Source organism: Notolabrus celidotus, chromosome 3, assembly GCF_009762535.1.
Source record: "Notolabrus celidotus isolate fNotCel1 chromosome 3, fNotCel1.pri, whole genome shotgun sequence".
Lineage (NCBI taxonomy): Eukaryota > Metazoa > Chordata > Actinopteri > Labriformes > Labridae > Notolabrus > Notolabrus celidotus.
In genome coordinates this window covers 40,691,710-40,712,029 of record NC_048274.1, presented here as the reverse complement: position 1 = coordinate 40,712,029, position 20,320 = coordinate 40,691,710, and the positions used below count along the sequence as shown (strand labels likewise).

General features: G+C 44.4%; 1 protein-coding gene across 1 annotated transcript in view; it reads right to left on the bottom strand.

The window, feature by feature from the left end:
* Positions 1-313: 313 nt before the first annotated feature.
* Positions 314-20,320, bottom strand: part of dok4 (docking protein 4) — a 138,183-nt gene continuing 118,176 nt past the window's right edge. The window contains exons 3-9 of the mRNA XM_034681016.1: positions 19,195-19,302; positions 17,756-17,870; positions 10,135-10,254; positions 4,627-4,816; positions 2,139-2,277; positions 1,295-1,412; positions 314-1,078 (exon numbers count right to left, since the gene is read on the bottom strand). Of these exons, the coding sequence (XP_034536907.1) occupies positions 933-1,078; positions 1,295-1,412; positions 2,139-2,277; positions 4,627-4,816; positions 10,135-10,254; positions 17,756-17,870; positions 19,195-19,302 (936 nt within the window). The 3' untranslated portion in view covers positions 314-932. The remainder of the gene's footprint in view (positions 1,079-1,294; positions 1,413-2,138; positions 2,278-4,626; positions 4,817-10,134; positions 10,255-17,755; positions 17,871-19,194; positions 19,303-20,320) is intronic.

The window sequence follows — 20,320 nt, the reverse complement described above, 5'->3', positions numbered from 1 at the left end:
ACTGTCCTAGGCTCAAGTGCTTCTCTGTTGAGGCCTTTGGGATTAAAAACATTGGAGCACACATTACACAAAGGAAGACATAAATGCTGATCCTCTGTGGGGAAGAGATGCGCCCATTTCCACATATGCTATTTTGGGACTGTGCATGCCTATCCTGTAAAGCCAATGAATACAAGTTATTCAATTCAAACCAATACAAATTCATGATCAGTGTTTTTCTTTTACATATCCATATGCTGACCCCTCACTGTAAGCCCCTCTTTCACTTTGAAGCCTTTAATGAGATTGCACAGATTGTGCAAATAAAGCTCTTCAGCATGTAGATACAAGACGATACGAGAGGACAGAGGAGAGAACGTCTGAAACTCTTGGGTGAATATCTGGTGTAGTAGAGGAGCCAGTCTTTATAAAAAAAAAATCTGATCACAGTTTGAACCACACATCAGAGCTGCCAAAAACAGCACAGCAAACATGCCCAGAAACCCTGAAGTAACTGGTCCAAGAACACTTGACTTTAATTCCACGGCAGACAACTGTCGCTCTTGGGGTGAGAAAGCAATGCATAAACTTCAGATCCAGAATTTCTAGTCCTACATGTTAAAAATATAGAAATTACTCAAATGTGGGATTTTCCTTTTGTGGTGGCACAGATGGTAACACATGGTAAAACTTCTGTTTTAGATTTGGGTGGAAATCCTCTGTCTCTGAGTGTGGAAAATGTCAAAATCCCCCCCTCTGCTGCTGAATGATGGAAATTCCAGTCATATGAGGAAGCCCATCTCCTTGCAGCTCTTTACGTAGTTTCCTCATAGGCTGTAAAACTTGTAAGAAGGGGTGGGACGTGGGGTGGGGGTGTGATCTGTGTGCCTACATGCATGTGGTTATGTGTGTTTTTGTCTGTGTTTATGTCAGTATCCATGATCTTATGTGTGTCACTGTCCAGGGTAGGTGGGGTAGTGTGTTGGGGAGTGTGTGTGTATGTGCGGTTGGGACCGTGTCAGTGTGTGAGAGAGGGGCAGGGTAGAATGACGGTCAGGATGGAGGCGGGTGGACAGCAGGTCGTCCTCTGACATATTACCTGCAGAAGGAGCAAAGAGGTCCACAGCTGTTACTTAAGGTCATATCAGACACAATGTGTTTGTTAACTTCAATGATGCCGGTAGATACATTTTCCTCTTAAAGCCAGGCAAACAGTTTCCCTTTCTTACAGTATTTTAGCTAAGCTTTACTCCATACTTCCTGACTCCAGTTTTACTGTATATATATACAATATACAATCTAAAAGAAAATATACCGCTGCCAGAATCCATGGCAGTCTGGTTTCCAGTGATGTGATGCCAGTAGGCCGAGCGGGGCAGGATGGCAGTTGGAGTGCAGGGGTAAGAGCCAGACTCTGAGCCTAAAGACATTAACTTGGAGACATACACACACAACATAAGGACACATTTAAAGAGCTCTATCAATATTTAATCACACTGTTATGTATTATTGTCCCGTGTCCCTTTCTCTGTTGTGCTGACAACACAATTTATAAGACTAGTGGCAAACTGAGCAGCCAAACAGGGTGTATAGGAAAGAGCATCAGCAGCTGGATGAGATTTATATCACCAACTGCAGCTAGAGGGTGCTGATGTATCACCAGGGACGTAACCTGCCCTGGTCTTAATTTTTTTTTACTGTTACCATCAGTAGAGTTTAACTGCAAGCACTAAAAAAAGGCCAAACACAACAGTAAATGTGCCTAAAAGCTGCAGTAGAGGGAACAGCAGAATCCAACCCAACAATTTGACTTTCCTGCAACGAGGGACTGTTTTCACCTTTCATGATACTTTCAAGTACAGCTTTATTCTTTTAAATGCACTGCTTTATTAACTCAAGTAATGAAGGTTTTCCTTTCCATTGGATTATGCAGCAATAAAGGGCTCAGTTCATACTACGCTGCAGTGTTTCTGAACAAATGAGAAAACACAAAAAACAAAGAACCTGAGGCTCCTCAGGGTCAGCACCGAACAATGACTTCAAATGGAGACAGGCCCATTACTTAATCAGCCATGTAGAAAATAGTGACTGGTCTTAGAAACCTTTGTGTTTACACATTCTTGAAATGTGTGTCTCTCCGTGCTATAGTAGACTCTCACCCTGCTGCTTTTCTCCATCTCCAGCAGGACCTTCTTGTGTTGCTCTGCTATAGCCAGCGTAGAGGAGTGAACCCTCTGGTAGATCTGCTCCCCCTCTCTGGTCTGAAAGGTGTAGAGGCCTTCACCACTGTCACACATCCTACACACAAGCAACAAAAATGTATTACTGCTCCCACAGTACACCTCAGTAATTGTCAATAGAATCTAATTAATGGGGATTTCATGGTGATTCAGTGTCATTTAATCAAACACGTGATGGGCATATCAGCCTCAGCTTCATCCCTCTTTAGTATGTTCAAACTCAAGAAATGTATAACAATGATGCCCTGGCTATCACTGTCAATTTATTAGATACATTTAAACAGGATTTTCAAAGATATATGTCCCAAGGTGAACCATGTTGGCAGTTTCACACCGTTTTAAAAAATGAGGTTGAGCCTCCAATAACACTGCTCATGGGCATGTTGTTTTTCTTTGTGCAGAAGATAAATATAAGGTTTTCATGTCTAAAACTCTGAGTCATCTAGTATGAAACAGACCTCCATCATGGCATCTCTTTGTGAGAACAAAATGACTTGAACTTCAGGTGTGAGACCAAGTGTTCTGATTCTGATGCACAAGTTTCATCCTTACAACCATCAGTATGCTTTCAAGCTTTTTTCAGCTAGTTGTAATGCTGATTTTAAGAGGAGCACCAAGCCTCTCTGATTAACAGCAATCTGACTCCTCCCGAAGAGCCTGTTTCTCTCAGCTTTAAGGTAATGCGTCAATTAATTGTTGTATTGATAAATATAGGCTCAATGAAGGGAGGATGAGTTCTTTGAGATTTATGCACTGCAACGCTCCCTATATATTTGGGTGTCGTTTTAGACCTCTAAAACACACACACACACACACACACACACACACACACACACACACACACACACACACACACACACACACACACACACACACACACACACACACACACACACACACACACACAGACCTTTATCAGCATGCTGACCCAATCATAGCAGATCAGGCTTTCTCAAAGAGGAGGAGATAAGGAGGTCTGGCCCAGCATTTATTAATCGTCTAATCTATTCACTCAACGTCTTCACAGGCTCAGACCAACACAACTGAGCTGTGTGGATGTGTGTATGAGTGAGAGAGAGACAAAAGGACAGAGGTATCCTTGAACTGACCGCAGCACACAGAGAAATACACACACACACCCACGCCTGTTGTACAATCTGACTAAAGGTGACATATCACGCTTTTTTCATCAATATATATTGGTCTAAGAGGTCCCCAAAACATGTCTTTAAAGTTTATGCTCAAAAAAACACTTTGAAATCAGATTTTGGTCTGCCTGAAAATCCCTCTTCTTCAGTCCTCCTCAGAACAGTCTGTTTTCTCTCTGGCCACGCCCCCTCAGGAAGTGGATGTGCCCTCGGCTCTCCAGCACGTTGATCTAATGTTTACATGTTGGCTGAATATGCACGGCTGCTCAGAGATCACATTACTTCATCTGATCCAGAATCTGATCCTGACGGAGAGGCGCCTGTAGCAGGACCTTCCTGAAGGATTGGTCATAGATTTAGTGTTTCTTGTTGTTTTATTTATCAGTATGTCGACGTGTGTCTTGGTACACAGCTACGAACATATAGCTATGTGGCTATGCTAATTAGCGCTAGCACTTATCCATGACAAATAAAAATCATCCACTAGATCTTCAAATCTGCAGGCGTGTGGAGTAAAACCGACCTCTGCCAGAAAGGCAGCAGGACCTTTTCTGAAGGATTGGTCACAGATTCTGTGTTTCTTGTTGTTTTATTTGTCAGTATGTCGACGTGTGTCTTGGTACACAGCTACAGCTACGCTATGTAGCTATGCCAACTAGCGCTAGCACTTATCAATGATAAATACAAATCATCCACTAGATCTTCAAATCTGCAGATGTGGGGAGTAAAACCGACCTTTGTGTTTATTAAGACAGCCTACAACAGCATGCCTCCCTCCTAAGCTCCTTGTTACCACACATTTGTGCAGGTAATGAAAAACGGGCGGGAGATTCAGTATTATTTTATACAGTCTATGGGCTGAACAAGCTCTGAGCTCTGACTCCGTGACAGACCGGATATTGTTGTTATGTAACAAAAACATGGAAGTCTGAAACGGCTCGTTTCACACACATTTACAGAAAGGTGGAGAAATCAGAACAGGGGCAGAATGGATTTTTTTCATTCTCGGGGGGTTTGTAGACATGCCAGGGAAACATAATTCAGGTAGAGAACCATTAAAAAGTCGATTTTGCATGATATGTCACCTTTAAGCTTTTCAACTCAAATACACTCTTCTAAAACAGACACTGTGTTTTCCCAATCTAATCCCTATCTCGATCAAAAGATTGGTAGCTGTGCAGCCATATGAGTAAAATAGATGGAACGACCAAGGATACCCCTGACCCCCTCCTCTCACAGCCCTCCCCTGCTTCTCTCACCGTCCGGCCTCAAAAGTGAAGCGAGTGGCGTCACGTCCGTAGCGTCGCAGGGAGCAGAGAGGCCATGTGACCAGCTTGGTGCGAGGGTTGTGAATGTCCCACAGGTAAATGTTCTCATGGGTGATCTGCATCATGCACTCCCCGTATATGTCCAGGTTGGGACAGGGGAGGAGAAACACGTTGAAGCGCTCTGAGGAAACAAACATGACAGAGAACAATAGACCAACATGTTTTCTTTCATCTGTGTTTCTTAGAAGATAAAATATGTTCCTTGGTTTTCTCTGTCCATACTCAAAGATGAATAAGTGCAGAGTAACGTTTTGAGACTCTACAAAGAGACACAAAGAAGTAGAATTGACAAAAAAGTCAAATGAAGGAATAAAAGGAACTAAATAAGAAATAGATTTAGAGTGAAGCTACAACCCAAGACATAATAATGGTCCAAAATGCAATTCTGTAAAATAAAAAGAGATGGATCAGACTTGAACTTTCTGGGACTTAAAAAGCAAAGACCATGGTCTAAGTTCCATACTATGAAGCTTTGCTTCCCTCTGTACAGGACCTTGTGTTTGGCATCTGTTTAACAGCCATCAGATTCTTTTATACAATCCCAAACTCCACACTCACAGACTTTGAGGCCTGTTCCTCGAAGGTACGTAAGTTCTAAGTGCTGTCCTACTGTTATGTCATCAAGTGCATGAGCTTTTTGTTGTTTGCGGACTAAACAATGCCAAACTATGTACTTGTTAAGTCTTCATTTCTTTTTTTTTTTATAATTTTTATTTTTCAAAAAGCAGGTAGAAATCACAGTGTAGTTTCATAGAATGGTTTTTGTTTTTTCTAAACATACATGAACAGGAACATCCCTCCCTCCCCTTCCTGCAAACCTGTTGTACAGTGAGACGGACAAGTAGAAACATACATATAATAACCACAGTGACAGCGACTACAAAAAATAAAAAAATACAACCAGTAGAGACCGACAGGTTTAAAATAACAATCATAATAATAATATAAAAATAAATAAAATACAATCAAAATAAATTAAAGCTGAAGTAGGACATCCTTAGAAAGCCGCAGCAGTTGGCTTGATTTTGAAAGGACATAGGCGAAAAGAGCCCTCCTCCTCCCTTCAGGGCAGCCTGTAAGGAGGGGGAAGGACCACGCCTCCAAACACATGAACGTGTTGTGGCAGACTACAGCTGGAGGATGATGTCACGATTAGGGCTGTCAACGAATATTCTAAATTCGAATATATATTTGAATATTTAAAAAAAAACGGAGATTCGATTGTGAAAATGAATATTCGACTGTGGAAAAAAACATCGGCGGCTGCTTTGCGAGTGGTCGCACTGTATGACGGGTCAGGGACAGGTCACAGGAGTCACACATGCACAGCGTGAAGCAGAAGGCAGAGAGAAATCTTTCCATCTCCGGATCCTCCGTGTGCTCTGAACGCGTCTTTTCCTCCGTTGGGAATACAGTGAATAAAAAGAGATAGGGCCTCTTCACATGTGGACTGTCTGATCAGCACTGGCCTCTTCACATGTGGACTTTCTGATCGGCTCTGGCCTCTTCACATGTGGACTTTCTGATCGGCTCTGGCCTCTTCACATGTGGACTGTCTTGTGTTTTTGGCAAATAACCTGTCAGGCCTAAGACCCTACATTGACAGTGGACTAAAAGAGCCTGACAATCAGTGACACTAGGATAAAATGCAGTTTTTCCTCTCTTTTTTTATACAAGCGCCAAGAATGTAAGTGGACTACTTTTTCGTTTTTAACTTTAACTTCAATTAATTTTAATAATATTTGCTTCAATCACTAAATGAAGCCTGCCAATATTAGGGACAAGAGTCGGGACCTTTAATTGCTCGCACAGGTCTTGTTCTGCACTCACTCAGTGCATTACACACAGAGAGGGGAGAGGGTCGAGCGAGCGAGAGGCCTCCGGTCTTCAATGTGTTTCGGTAAAGACCATTAGATAATTTACTTGTTTTGTAATGTGTAGGTATGTTTTAGGCATGTTATATCTTATTTAAAAATACATATACAAGTAGTTATGTCTCCTTGTATTAGTTTGTCCACCTGTTATTGACATAATGCGCAAATATAGATATTCGAATCGAACATCATTTTGGAGCAATTTTGACAGCCCTAGTCACGATACATAGCGAGAGGCGAGCAATTTACTTTTTTATTTTCATCGAAGGAAAACATGACTGACTCCCATGTAAGTAAACCGATAATATTACCACATTAAAAAATACTGTCCTTTGTAAGATTGCACAGCATAGCTTGCATTTTAACTTGATGTGTGTTTGTTTTTATCATCTGAAATACAGTAAGTTGTTGCTGCCTGGCTAATAACTCCTGGCAGCCAGAAAGGTGGAAACAGTATTGTCAGCATTACAACTAATGTCTGTTTTGACTGTGTATTTTGATTTAGCATCGCATTTCATGATGTTTAGTTGCTAGACGGCTACAGTGCCTATATATTTATAAGCGTTCACTATTGTTGACCTTCTTCACTTTCGTGTTGGAACGACAACATATTGACTGTTTTTTGTGCTTGTTAGAGCTCTCATGATGACTGCTGATTACGATCCTGAGCCAAGCACCTCAGGTCGGAGAGGACAAGGCCGGGGTCGAGGGCAAGGCAGAGCCAGACGTGCGAGAGGGAGAGCAACGACCGGGGACGAGCTCCAGATCCTTCTTTTGAATAGCTGTGGTGAGAGTTACATCTGGTGGTTTGCCAAAAATTGCGATATGTGGTGTCGGTTCTAATTGTAAGCCTAACGTATCTGAGATAGCTTTGAAGAATGATTGCCAGAAAGTAGATAGTTTGGGGCCAGACCAGACATCTATTGCATCTCTTGTCTATCTTATCCGGGTAGAGTTTAGAAAGTTTATCTTTACTATAATGAAGCCTGTGAAGGACCTTAAACTGTAGAAGGGAGAGTCTAGCACAGCTTGAAGATGAATTGACCGCTTTCAGAACTCTGTCCCAGAAGTCATCAGATAGCTTTATCTGGAGTTCTGTTTCCCAGTTCAGTCTAATGTCGCTTAATATGGATTCACTGGAGAGGGTCAAAAGGTCGTAGAGGAACAAGACATGGCTTCTTACTAGGTTTTTCACCTTAAGTGCTAAATCTATTCCACTAGGTGTTGGGATAAGTGGGAATGATTATGTGTGGGTCTTTGTAAAGTTACGCAGCTGGAAGTAGTGGAAAAAGTCAAAACTAAGTAGATTAAAAGTGGAAATTAGTTGATTAAAGCTTGCAAATACATCGCCAACATACAGATCACCTAAGCTACGTAGTCCCTTGTCTTTTAAGATGTTAAATCGTGGGTCAATCTTTGTTGGTATAAATAGGTGATTATTACATAATGGAGTAGCAAGGGGGACAGTGAGCCAGCTGAAGTGGCGTCTTATTTATGTCCACATTTTTAATGTACCAATGACCACAGGATTTGAGGTAAAGTTAGTAGAAGAAGAGGGCAGGGGGCTGCATATCGAGGCATGGAGCGAGGTGGAGCATGACACTGTCTCAATCTGGCACCAATTGTATTGGGCCGAGGTGAACCATAGTGTCATCTTATGGACATTTGCTGCCCAATAATAGCCGATGATGCTGGGTAAGCCCAGCCCCCCAACCGACCTGTCTCTACCGAGTATTGCACGACTAGCTCTTGGGTGTTTACCAGCCCAGATAAATGAAAAGATAATTTCATTAATAGATAAAAAAATGCTTTAGGGAGAAAAAATGGGGAGGCATTGGAAAATGTAGAGGTATCTTGGCAGCACATTCATTTTGACAACCTATATTCTGCCAGCAAGGGACACTGGCAGGGAGCTCCACCTCTGTAAGTCAGACTTAACTGTTGCTGTTAAAGAAGTACGATTTTTTTCTTTCAGGGCTCGAATAGTTTGTGTGATTATGATGCCCAGGTACTTATTTCTGAGTTTGCTTAAAGGTGAAGATTATGGTGGAATATCTATGGCAAGTTGAGTTCAATAATGTAAGAATATGTGGGACACTTGTTGTTGGATCACTTACATACAGAAGTCGTCAGCGTATAATGCAACTCTATGTTCTACGCCCCATCTCTTAATCCCCTTAAATCCCCCTTCCTGTTTTAAGGCAACTGATAGCGTCCTCAATAGCAAGGGCAAATAGTAACAGTGAGAGCGGACACCCTTGCTGTGTACCTCGAAATAGAGGAAATGGTGTTGAGTGCTGGCCGTTTGGGCAGATGGAGGCATAAGAGGAGGAGTTAAGTAGTATGATCCACAAAATGAAATCTGTGCCAAATCCAAACTGCTGCAGGGAGAAGAAGAGATAGGCCCACTCAACCCTGTCGAAGGCCTTCTCTGCGTCAAGGGATATCACCACTTCTGGGCTGGAAAGAGAAGGCGAGGTGTGAATGACGTCGAGAAGTCTTCGTATATTAGAAAATGAATGTCTCCCTGTTATAAATCCTGTTTGGTCCTCGGAGATAAGAGAGGACATTACAGCTTCTAAACATCGAGCCAAGATCTTCGCAAGTATTTTCACATCAACCAAGAGTAGCAAAATTGGTCGATAGGACGCACAAGACGATGGGTCTTTAACTTTTGTTGGAGCATAGGTGGTAGGGTGCCCTGGCTGTAAGAGTGATTAAACATTTCCAACAGCAAAGGGGCCAACTGGTCCGAGAACCGTTTCAAGAACTCCGCTGGGTATCTGTCAGGGCCTGGGGATTTGCCACTATTCTTAAGTCTTCATTTCTGCAGTTCATATCAAACTTGGTGATGTGGTGGTTAAGGATGTGATGTAATAGACCAGTCCCCTACTAAACAAATGCACATGTTCATATATTGGAGCAGTAATCAATTAAGTTTGAATAGAAGAAATACATTAAAATAGTCAAGACTAACTGGGCTTGTGTCTCTGATGCGTAGTCCAAAAAAAAAAAAAATTATCCAAGTATCAAAGTTTTTGACACTTTTTCTGTTTTTTAACAAAACAATTCAAATAATTCAATACAAAAAAATCAAAATACACAATGACAGTGTGCTGTACTTTAAGACACACAAATTCATGCAGAACAATTGCATTACATGTTATTATTCATGGCATCTTACATCTTACTTCCAGGCAACATGTGAGTCATGAATGTGTGTTCCATCTCAAGCCTGATGGAATCACACACTGATGCATTTCATGCCTGATGCCAATTCAGTCAGTGCTTAAACTTTAGGGGGAGATTTTGGGATTGCTTTTGTTAACTCTAAATAACTAAGACCAATACATGAAGACAAAATGACACCTTGTGCTTCTTCCCACCTGCCGGCATTGAGCTTCATTGAGCTTCATGGGCATGAATCTCATGGTCACTATAATGGCTGTAATCGCTGTAATGGCGCCTGGACCAAGAGTCTGCAGTGCTGCAGTGTAAGTTAAACTACCTGCTGAGACTGAACCCTTTACATTTTTGCATTCAGCTGTGTCTGCATGTGAATCACCTGTATGTTCACACTGCACTCCAGCAGCGAGTAGATCAGGCTCTCCCATACTGATGTCATTGAGCCGTGTGCCCAGACACTCGATCGAGAGCGTCTTAAACCAGTCCTCTGCCTCCAGCTCTGTAAAGACAGAGACAGAATGGAAGGGAGAAGGAGAGAGAGAGAGAGAGAGAGAGAGACAGTCAGACAGAAAGATCTCTTTGGCAATATTGTCGTGGTTGTCATGGATACATTTGTGGTAACAGAGCCTGTCAAATTGAATTGATAGAGAGAGAGTATAAGGTCAAATGGTTAGATGACAGCCCTGTAATGGAGCATGTTTGGGACCAAATCCAAATGAAAACTCTGCAGGTTGGACTGAGAGTGAATAGCACTAACAGTGACATTTCTCAACAATGGACATTGTTGTTAAAGAGATGTTTAACTCTTGAACTGGTTTTGCCAAAAATAAACCGATTGAGCACCAGGTTCGATGGAAGTAGTTTCTTGTTTTGAAGAGGACTGAGTGTTTCCATGTCTCTTTGTGGGCTGTGAACTCTGTGAACTTTGGCAAGGCAAGGCAACTTTATTTGTATAGCGCATTTCATACACAAGGGCAACTTAATGTGCTTTACATTAAAACATTAAAAGCATTGGAAACATTCAGACAAGCATAAAAGAGCACAATTAAAATGACAAATAAAATGAAGGCACAGGGCATTAAGGAGAGCAGCTTGTGTGATGATTACCACCTTCTGAACAGCAAAACAAGGAAAGATGCTTCCCTATTGCCTCGTATTGACGAAAGCCTGGATGCAGTTTGTGGTGCCCGCTGGTTCTCGACAATTGACCTGGCGAGTGGCTACAACCAGGTGCTAGTGTCAGAACCAGATAGGCCTAAGACTGCCTTCTGTACCCCTTTTGGACTTTTCAAGTTCAAAAGGATGCCTTTTGGGCTATTTAAGCCTGAAGTCCACTGTCATCTCTACAGCGGGTTCAGCTGTTGTGGGGGGAGCAGGTAGATCAAAGTGTTCGGTTGAGGGGTGTGAAAACCTGCAGTAGAAGCTGTTCAGCTCATCAGCAAGTCTTTTGTTACGTTCAGGGTGGGGGGAGGGTCTCATGTAGCTCGTAACTTCAAAACTAAAACTAAAGGCCAAACTGGAGAAGTGTACCTTCTTCCGGAAGGAAGTTAAGTACTTGGGCCATGTTATCTCGGGCGAGAGTCTCTCCACAGACCCCAAGAAGATTGAGTCTGTGTACCGTCATGTTTCTGAGCTTTGCTCCTTTTGGGTTTGCCAGCTACTATCAGTGTTTTGTAGAGGGCTTTGCGCAATTGACCGGCCTTTTTTCATAAATTAGTGGCTGAGCTTACAAGCAAATGTCCAGAAAGGGACCCGAGCAAGCCCTGGGTGCTGCTTTGACGCCAACTTTTCCCGTCCCTTCATCTTGGACGTGGATGCCAGTCACAGTGGCCTTGGGACAGTGCTCTCACAGGAGACAGACAGATGTCTTCAGCCTGTTGCTTATGCCAGTCGTGGCCTCATGCCTACTGAGCGCAACATGGATAATTACAGCTCCATGAAGTTAGAGTTTTTAGCCCTGAAGTGGGCTATGTGTGAGAAGTTCCGGGAACACCTGTTCGGCCATAATTGTATGGTCTTCACAGATAACAACCGACTAAGCTACCTGCAGTTCGCCAAGCTTAAGGCCAATGAGCATCGATGGGCTGCACAGCTGGCTGAGTTTCAGAATCAGAAGAATCAGAATCAGAATCAGAATCAGCTTTATTCGCCAAGTATGCTTGAACACACAAGGAATTTGACTTTAGTAAACTGTGCTCTCTTTGTACAAGGCATAAGAATAGGAATAAGAATAAGAACTACAATAAAAAATAAAATAAAAATATAATAACAATAACCTTAGCTATAAATACAAAGAAACAACAAATAGGCTTGACTAATATGTACAGGCTAAAATAATATGATAAAGTGCAGTGGTGAGTTGCAGAGGTAGTTTTTACATTATAAAACAGTAGTTAAATAATACAAAAAATAGAAATATGGAATTCTGCTTGAGAATTTTTGCATTGTGTATCTACATGTATATTTACAGAGAGTATTTATCTGACAGGTATGACACTGTTATGGTTTAGTGTTCATCAGAGTGACAGCCTGGGGGAAGAAAGTGTTCTTATGGCGGGTTGTTTTGGCGCACAGTGATCTGTAGCGCCTGCCGGAGGGGAGGAGTTTAAAGAATTTGTGTCCAGGGTGTGAGGGGTCAGCGGTGATGCTACCTGCCCGTTTCCTGGCCCTGGACCGGTACAAGTCCTGGATGGGGGGCAGGTCGACACCGATGATTTTTTCTGCAGTCCTTATAGTCCGTAGCAGTCTGTGTTTGTCTAGTTTGGTTGCAGAGCCAAACCAGACAGTGATGGAGGTACACAGAACAGACTGGATGATGGAGATGTAGAACATGATCAGCAGCTCCTGGGGCAGGTTGAACTTCCTGAGCTGACGCAGGAAGTACATCCTCTGCTGGGCCTTTTTTCTGATTGTGTCTATGTGGGAGGTCCACCTCAGGTCCCGGGAAATAGTGGATCCCAGGAACCTGAAAGAGTCCACAGTAGACACAGTGCTGTTCAGGATGGTGAGGGGGGGGAGTGGGGGGGGGCTTCTCCTGAAGTCCACTGTCATCTCTACCGTCTTGAGCGGGTTCAGCACCAGATGGTTCTGACTACACCAGAGAGCCAGCTGTTCCACCTCCTGTCTGTAAGCAGACTCGTCTCCGTCCTGGATGAGACCGATGACGGTGGTGTCGTCTGCGAACTTCAGGAGTTTCACCAAGGGGTCTCCTGAGGTGCAGTCATTGGTGTAGAGGGAGAAGAGCAGTGGGGAGAGAACACATCCCTGTGGGGCGCCAGTGCTGATGGTCCGGGTGCTGGATTTGATGCTCCCCAGCCTCACCTGCTGTCTTCTGTCCGTCAGGAAGTTGGTGATCCACTGACAGATGGAGGCCGGCACTGTGAGCTGGGTGAGTTTCTGGTGCAGGATGTCTGGTATGATGGTGTTGAACGCAGAGCTGAAGTCCACAAACAGGATCCTAGCGTAGGTCCTGGGGGAGTCCAGGTGATGCAGGATGTAGTTCAGACCCATGTTGACTGCATCCTCCACCGACCTGTTTGCCCAGTAGGCAAACTGCAGGGGGTCCAGCAGGGGGCCTGTGATGTCTTTCAGGTGGCTCAACACTAGTCTCTCGAAGGACTTCATGACCACAGACGTCAGGGCGACGGGCCTGTAGTCATTGAGTCCTGTGATGGTGGGTTTCTTTGGAACTGGGATGATGGTGGAGCTTTTGAAGCATGAGGGCACTTCACATAGCTCCAGCAATGTGTTGAAGATCTTTGTGAAGATGGGGGCCAGCTGCTCAGCACAGACTCTCAGGCAGGAGGGGGACACGCCGTCTGGTCCTGGAGCCTTCTTGGTCTTTTGTCTCTGGAAGAGCTGGATTACCTCATCTTCATAGATCGTCAGCGCAGGTGGGGGGTCAGAGGGGGGTGGGGAGGGGCTTGTGGGGGGGCCAGGTAAATCAGAGTGTTCGGGTGTGGGGTGTGAAAACCTGCAGTAGAAGCTGTTCAGGTCGTCAGCTAGTCTTTTGTTACCTTCAGGGTGGGGGGAGGGTCTCCTGTAGCTTGTAACTTCACGCAGGCCTCTCCAAACTTCTGAGGGGTCGTTGGCAGAGAAGCTCTGTTTTAACTTCTCAGTGTAGCTCCTCTTAGCTACCTTGATCCCCCTCGTCAGTTTGTTTCTGGCCTGCTTGAACAGGTCCCGGTCCCCACCCCTGTAGGCCTCTTCTTTGGCCTGACACAGCTTCCTCAGTTGATGTGTGAACCAGGGCTTGTTGTTGTTGTATGTGCAGAAGGTCCTGGTCTGCACACACATGTCCTCACAGAAGCTGATGTATGAAGTCACAGTGTCAGTGAATTCGTTGAGGTTTCCTGATGCAGCTTCAAAAACACTCCAATCAGTGCAATCAAAGCAGGCTTGTAACTCCTGCTTTGACTCCTCCGTCCACTTCTTCACAGTCCTAACTACAGGCTTAGCCGTTTTTAACTTCTGCCTGTAGGTCGGGATGAGATGAATCAGACAGTGATCAGATAGTCCTAAAGCTGCACGGGGGACAGAGCGATATGAGTCCTTTATTACTGTGTAGCAGTGGTCCAGAGTGTTAGACTCCCTGGTGGGACACTTAATATGTTGTCTGTATTTTGGTAGTTTGTGGGTTAAATTTGCTCTGTTAAAATCCCCGAGAATGATGAGCAGAGAGTCGGGATGTTTTTTCTCCACGTCTGTAATCTGGTCAGCCAGGTGCTGTAACGCCTCCGTTACGCAGGCCTGAGGTGGGATGTAGACGCCGACCAGAATAAAGGAGGAGAACTCCCGCAGCGAATAGAAGGGTTTGCAGTTTATGAAAAGAGTCTCCAGATTTGGACTGCATGACTTTTTCAACACTGTGGTATCTGTACACCAACCTTCGTTTATGTAGAAACAGATTCCGCCTCCTCTCGCCTTCCCAGAGAGTTCCTTTACGCGGTCCGCTCTGTGGAGCTGAAAGTCCGGTAAGTGCAGCGAGCTGTCTGGGATGTGTTCACTGAGCCAGGTTTCAGTGAAACACAGGGGGGCGGATCTGCAAAAGTCTGTGTTTCTTGAGTTGAGGAGCAGCAGTTCATCCATCTTGTTTGCCAGGGAGCGGACATTCGCCAGGTGAATGGACGGGATTTCAACATCAAGTACTGATCAGGTCGAAGTAATGCTGATGCACTCTCTCGGCAGTATCTGTCTGGTTCTGGCTTGGCTGAGGGTGTTGTGCCAGGCACTTCAGTCCCCAGTGTCCTCCAGCGTGCAGCATGTCAGGACCCGAGAGTAGTGGCAAACCAGGGTATAGTATCTGCATTTCCATCTCCCTCTTCTGCTGACATTCGTGCCTTGCAGCAGGCAGATCCCCTTTGAGAGAGTTTCTGGTGTTTTGGCGGAGGCAGGCTCTGCCAACACCAGCTAAGAGACCTCAGGTCTCTAAGCCAGAAATGGTACTGTTGCGTCAGTGGGACCGTTTGGTTTAAAGAGAGGTTGTGCTTCACCGGCAGCGCCTCACCAGGGGTCTAAGGGTGGACCCCTGGTGAGGCCCTTGCCTGCAAGCGCTGCCAGGTTGCCAAAGACTCTGGGTCATTGCCACATAGCTTTATGGGTCACTTGCTTGCTTCGGAGCCAAATTAAATCTTGGCCATTGATTTAACCCTGTTGGAGCCCTCCTGCAGTGGCGTTGAAAACATCCTCGTTATAACAGATGTTTTTAGTAAGTAGAGTGTTGCTGTCCAGACTCTGGACAAACAGGCCTCTATTGTGGCCCATGTTCTCCTGACAGAGTGGTTCTATAAGTAAGGTGTTCCAAGCCATCTTCATTCAGACCAGGGTAGGAGCTTTGAGAGTGCCTTGCTTCACCAGCTCTCCTGCCTGAACGAGATTGCTAAGTGCTGCACTACCCCATACCATCCAGCGGGCAACGGGCAGTGTGAGCAGTTCAACAGAACCCTCCACAACCTCCTACGCACTCTTCCAGTCTCAATCTTGGCCATTGATTTCACCCTGCTGGAGCCCTCCTGCAGTGGCGTTGAAAACATCCTCGTTATGACAGACGTTTTTAGTAAGTAGAGCGTTGCTGTCCAGACTCGGGACCAACAGGCCTCTATTGTGGCCCATGTTCTCCTGACAGAGTGGTTCTATAAGTAAGGTGTTGAGGGCAGTGTGAGCAGTTCAACAGAACCCTCCACAACGTCCTACGCACTCTTCCAGTCTCAAGGAAATAGGACTGGGTCTCCTGCCTGCCTCAGGTGTCGTTTTCATATAACACCACACCCCATCAGGGCACAGGTGAGTCAATTTTCTACCTGATGTTTGGTAGAGAACCTCGTCTTCCCATAGACTTCCTTTCAGGGTGAGTCCAAGACCCTGTAAGAGGGGAAGTACAGGATTGGGTTGTTGAGCACCAAGCCAGGCTTCAGGTGGCTTTGGAGGGTACTCTGGAACAATTGTTTGTTGCTGCTGGCCACCGGAAGGAGCGTCATGATCAGCGCGTTCGTGATGCACCTTTACCGGTAGGCCAATTGGTGTATCTGTATGACCTGCATCAGGCATGAAACAATGCATCGGGACATAATGAAGGCTGTTATCAGGCCTGTGCCTCTAACACCCCCTCCCAGGCCCCCCTCGCCTTGTGGCTTGGAACAGGAGGATGGTGACTCTCTCAGTGATGGTGACTTGTGGCTCTTGGTACCCGAAACACCTATGCCATCTGCTTCTATACCACATTCTGCAGGTCCAAGTTGTTCCTCCAACTCGTTCAGAAGTTCAGGCCAGTTCAAATGTACCTCCTCCAGCTCCTTCTTCTCCCTCTTCCTCCCTCACGGAGCCGGCAGACGTATGTGTGTTGGGGTCTGACATTGTGCCTATGCAGCACGGAGAGTGGTTTTGGGTTTCACAATAAGATACGCATGCTCTGTTATCCGGCTCGATCCATTCGGTTACCTGTGCACAGTGTTTACTCCAGCTTCGCTCCGTTAGAGCAGTGTGGTGTGACTAGGGGCTGGGCTGTCCCGTTGGGCCTGTGTGTGCGCAGTTTCTGTCTTTTTACATTCAGCTGTTGATGGTCTGGTGAGGGAGTTAATAACTATTCTCTCCCAGCTATCACTCACAGAGTCTGGGCTGAGTGTTTTCCTACTGCTGCCGCCTGACGTGGTTACCCTGCTCTCCGGTAGGAAATCTTTTATTTGTTGTTTTGGTTAAGTTGTATATTTTTTACGAATAGAAACTGATTAATCTATTTGTTTATTTTCTCATCTGCCGTTGTTTCTGGGCCATCCTGCTGTCTTGGCACTCTTTCTGATTTTGATTCTCTTGATTCAAATAAAAATGCCATGAACACAATATAAGGGCTATCTTGCACTTTTAAGACAGCCCCTGAATGCACCTGCACTGGACAGACAGTCAGTTCACGGCACTATGAAATGCATCTGCATCCTTGATGACAAGTTGATCCAAACTTACTAAATGTGTCTGATGTTTCAGCAAACTGGATTAAATCAAACTGTAGACGCAAAGCTTTTTACGGTGATAGCGGCAAAAACCGTCAAATAGTAAACAGATGTCCCCTGGTTGTGTCTTTGTCACTAACGCACACCGGGGGTTAAAATCATCAATGAAGAGGACATACGCTGGCTTCTGTTTTAAAATGTGCAGACATATTATTAGTTAATTTGTTTGGCTTGTTTTCTTGGATTTTGTTATTTTCTTCCTTGAATTGTTGAGTTTGTCTTTTGTCTAAAAATATCCTTTTATCTCACTCTCAAACACAGACCTACATAACTGTGTACTTCCATCACTGTCCAACAACTGTCTGATGTACAGTTAACCAGCCTTTACAATTGAACTGAAAAACTACTTTGTGTTTGTCCTCACATTTGTAGTCCTAGGTGTGATGTGTGGGAAATTATCCAGTGCTGACTCAGCTGTAAGGATGCATGCTGAAACTTTATTGTTACATGTATGTGTCACACAGTGTGCTTTTGAATGAAAAATTTTAATTACATTACCTGATTCACAGGTGAAGGTGCGTGAGGTGTCGTCTGTAAACACAATGGCCACCGCCTGTCTCTTGGTATCTCGAGGCAACCGTGTGACATTCTTGACGTTGCTAATCTCTGTCACCTAGACAACAGGTTGGAGTTAAATGATAAAGGTAGAGAGAATCAGATTCAATTCACTTACTAGGTATTATTTGATGTGATTAAACCAAAGTAAAACAAACTGTGATTTATGACTCTCATATTGGAGAGGAGGGCTACATTTAGAACAATGTATAGTTTTTAACGATACAAATAATTGTGTTGACAAAGTGAGCACCATCAAATATGCAAATATATATTAAACTACATTAATACAAATTTTAAAAAACACAGGCATTCTACTCCAGGAAGAAAGGCTTCAGTTTGTGAGACTAACAACAGGCCTGGTGAATAAAGCAGTGAAGAATCAGAAATAAATCTGTGACACAAATGTGCATTTATGTCCTATTCAAGCAGATTTGTACACCTCCGTCATCCACAGTCTAAAACAGTCGGTCATATATCTCTTGATCACCTAAATCACACTGTTCACTGGATGTGGCCATTAGGCTGGACTTCTTCAAAAGCTACGCCCCCTGATGCATGTCCCTGCAGTTTCTGGTCAGGTAAAACCAAACACTAATATACAGTATGCTATCAGCTGTAGAAATTGGAAGAAAAGTCATCAAATATTTTAATTGAAGCTGACCACAGCACCTGAGCGCTTACGTGCATCTCTACCTCAGCTGTCTGAGTGAGGACAAAGGCAGATAACGAAGCAAGCAGTTGCAAAAAGTACACCAAACTGATACAAATGTATTCTCATGGTAGCCCATACTGTTTGAAACTGCACACATAAGGCTTGTTCATCCGTTTTATAATATTATGACTTTTAACTATAGAGGCTATTTACAACTTCACTAGAAGTTCACTGGAAGCTTAATGTACATGTATGAAAGCAGACAGGAAGGGTAAGGTGAAGGAGAAGTGACGATGAAAAATAAAAGATGAGGGAGTTCAGAGAGCGAGAGAGCAAGACAGACACAGAGAGAGAGAGAGAGAGAGAGAGAGAGAGAGTGTAAATGTGTGTGTGCTGAAAAAAGTAAAAGGGTTGTTGGCTCTCTCTGATCTCAGAGGGATGAGAGTCAGACTTTATGTGAAGGCTGACTGCTAGCATCTCCCTGACACTCTGTATGTGTGTGTGTGTGTGTGTGTGTGTGTGTGTGTGTGTGTGTGTGTGTGTGTGTGTGTGTGTGTTTGTTTGTGTGTGTCCGTCAGCTATTTATGTCAGAATCTCCCCTCACAGAGCAAAATATATTTGTCACACAGACAAACACACACACACACACACACACACACACACACACACACACACACACACACACACACACACACACACACACACACACACACACACACACAGTTACCTTGGGACTGGCTCTGATGTTGGCAGACTTCTCATCAGGATATTTCTCCAGACGTCGTGGTCCTTTACTAGATGACTTCTTGAACACCAGCCAGCAGCGCCGATAGATCTGTTACACACAAACACTCACACAAAAACACACACAGACACAAACACACACACACACACACACACACACACACACACACACACACACAGACACACACACACACATGCAGACAAAGATCACGTTAATTCATATTCAGAACTTAATTTTTATGGCATAATCCATGAAGTGAGTTTGAACTATGGTTTTTTCCAGTAACAAAAAACATTGTTCAAACCACAGTCATTACTAGGTGTCAGTATTTGGTGGGCTGCTGCTGGGGAGACCATCTTTGCCAAGTGAAGCTGTGGAAATAAAGACACTATGGCAAGTGAGCTGGGATTGGGTCAAGGGATGCACAGAGGCAGTCTGGCCGGTGGGGCATGGCCTCATGTCCGTCAGCTAACCATTTTACAACACGTGGGACACTTACAGAAAAAAGTAAATAAAGGACCCTCACCCATCACACACTGACGTGGGCATACTCTAAAGAACTTCAACTTGAAACCTGTAGCTTCTCCTGAAGTCCACTGGCATCTCTACCGTCTTTAGCGGGTTCAGCTCCAGATGGTTCTGACTACACCAGAGTGCCCGCTGTTCCACCTCCTGTCTGTAAGCAGACTCGTCTCCGTCCTGGATGAGACCGATGACGGTGGTGTCGTCTCACTCACTCTCTCCTCAGCCTCTAAGATCTATGCTCAGTCTGTAGGGTCGGAGTGGGAGACTGAACTATCAAACTCACATGGAATACCAATGCTTTCCCAGCTGTAACTCCTCTGAACACAAACCTGAGCCCAATGTACCTAAGAGTGGTTCTGAGAGGTAATTTGAGCGGACATAGAAATTACTTTCTATCTTCTGTATTTGAAGCTGTGGCGTCCAGTTGATCAACTTAATTGACGTGATCTTCACCAAATGAGCAGACAGCAAGTCAGAGCTTGCCTGAGGACCAGATATGATTTTTAAGAAACTGAACATGTGTGAGTGTAAACAAGCTAGGATGCCCCCACAGCTCATGTATTTTCTGATAAATGTTTGAAAT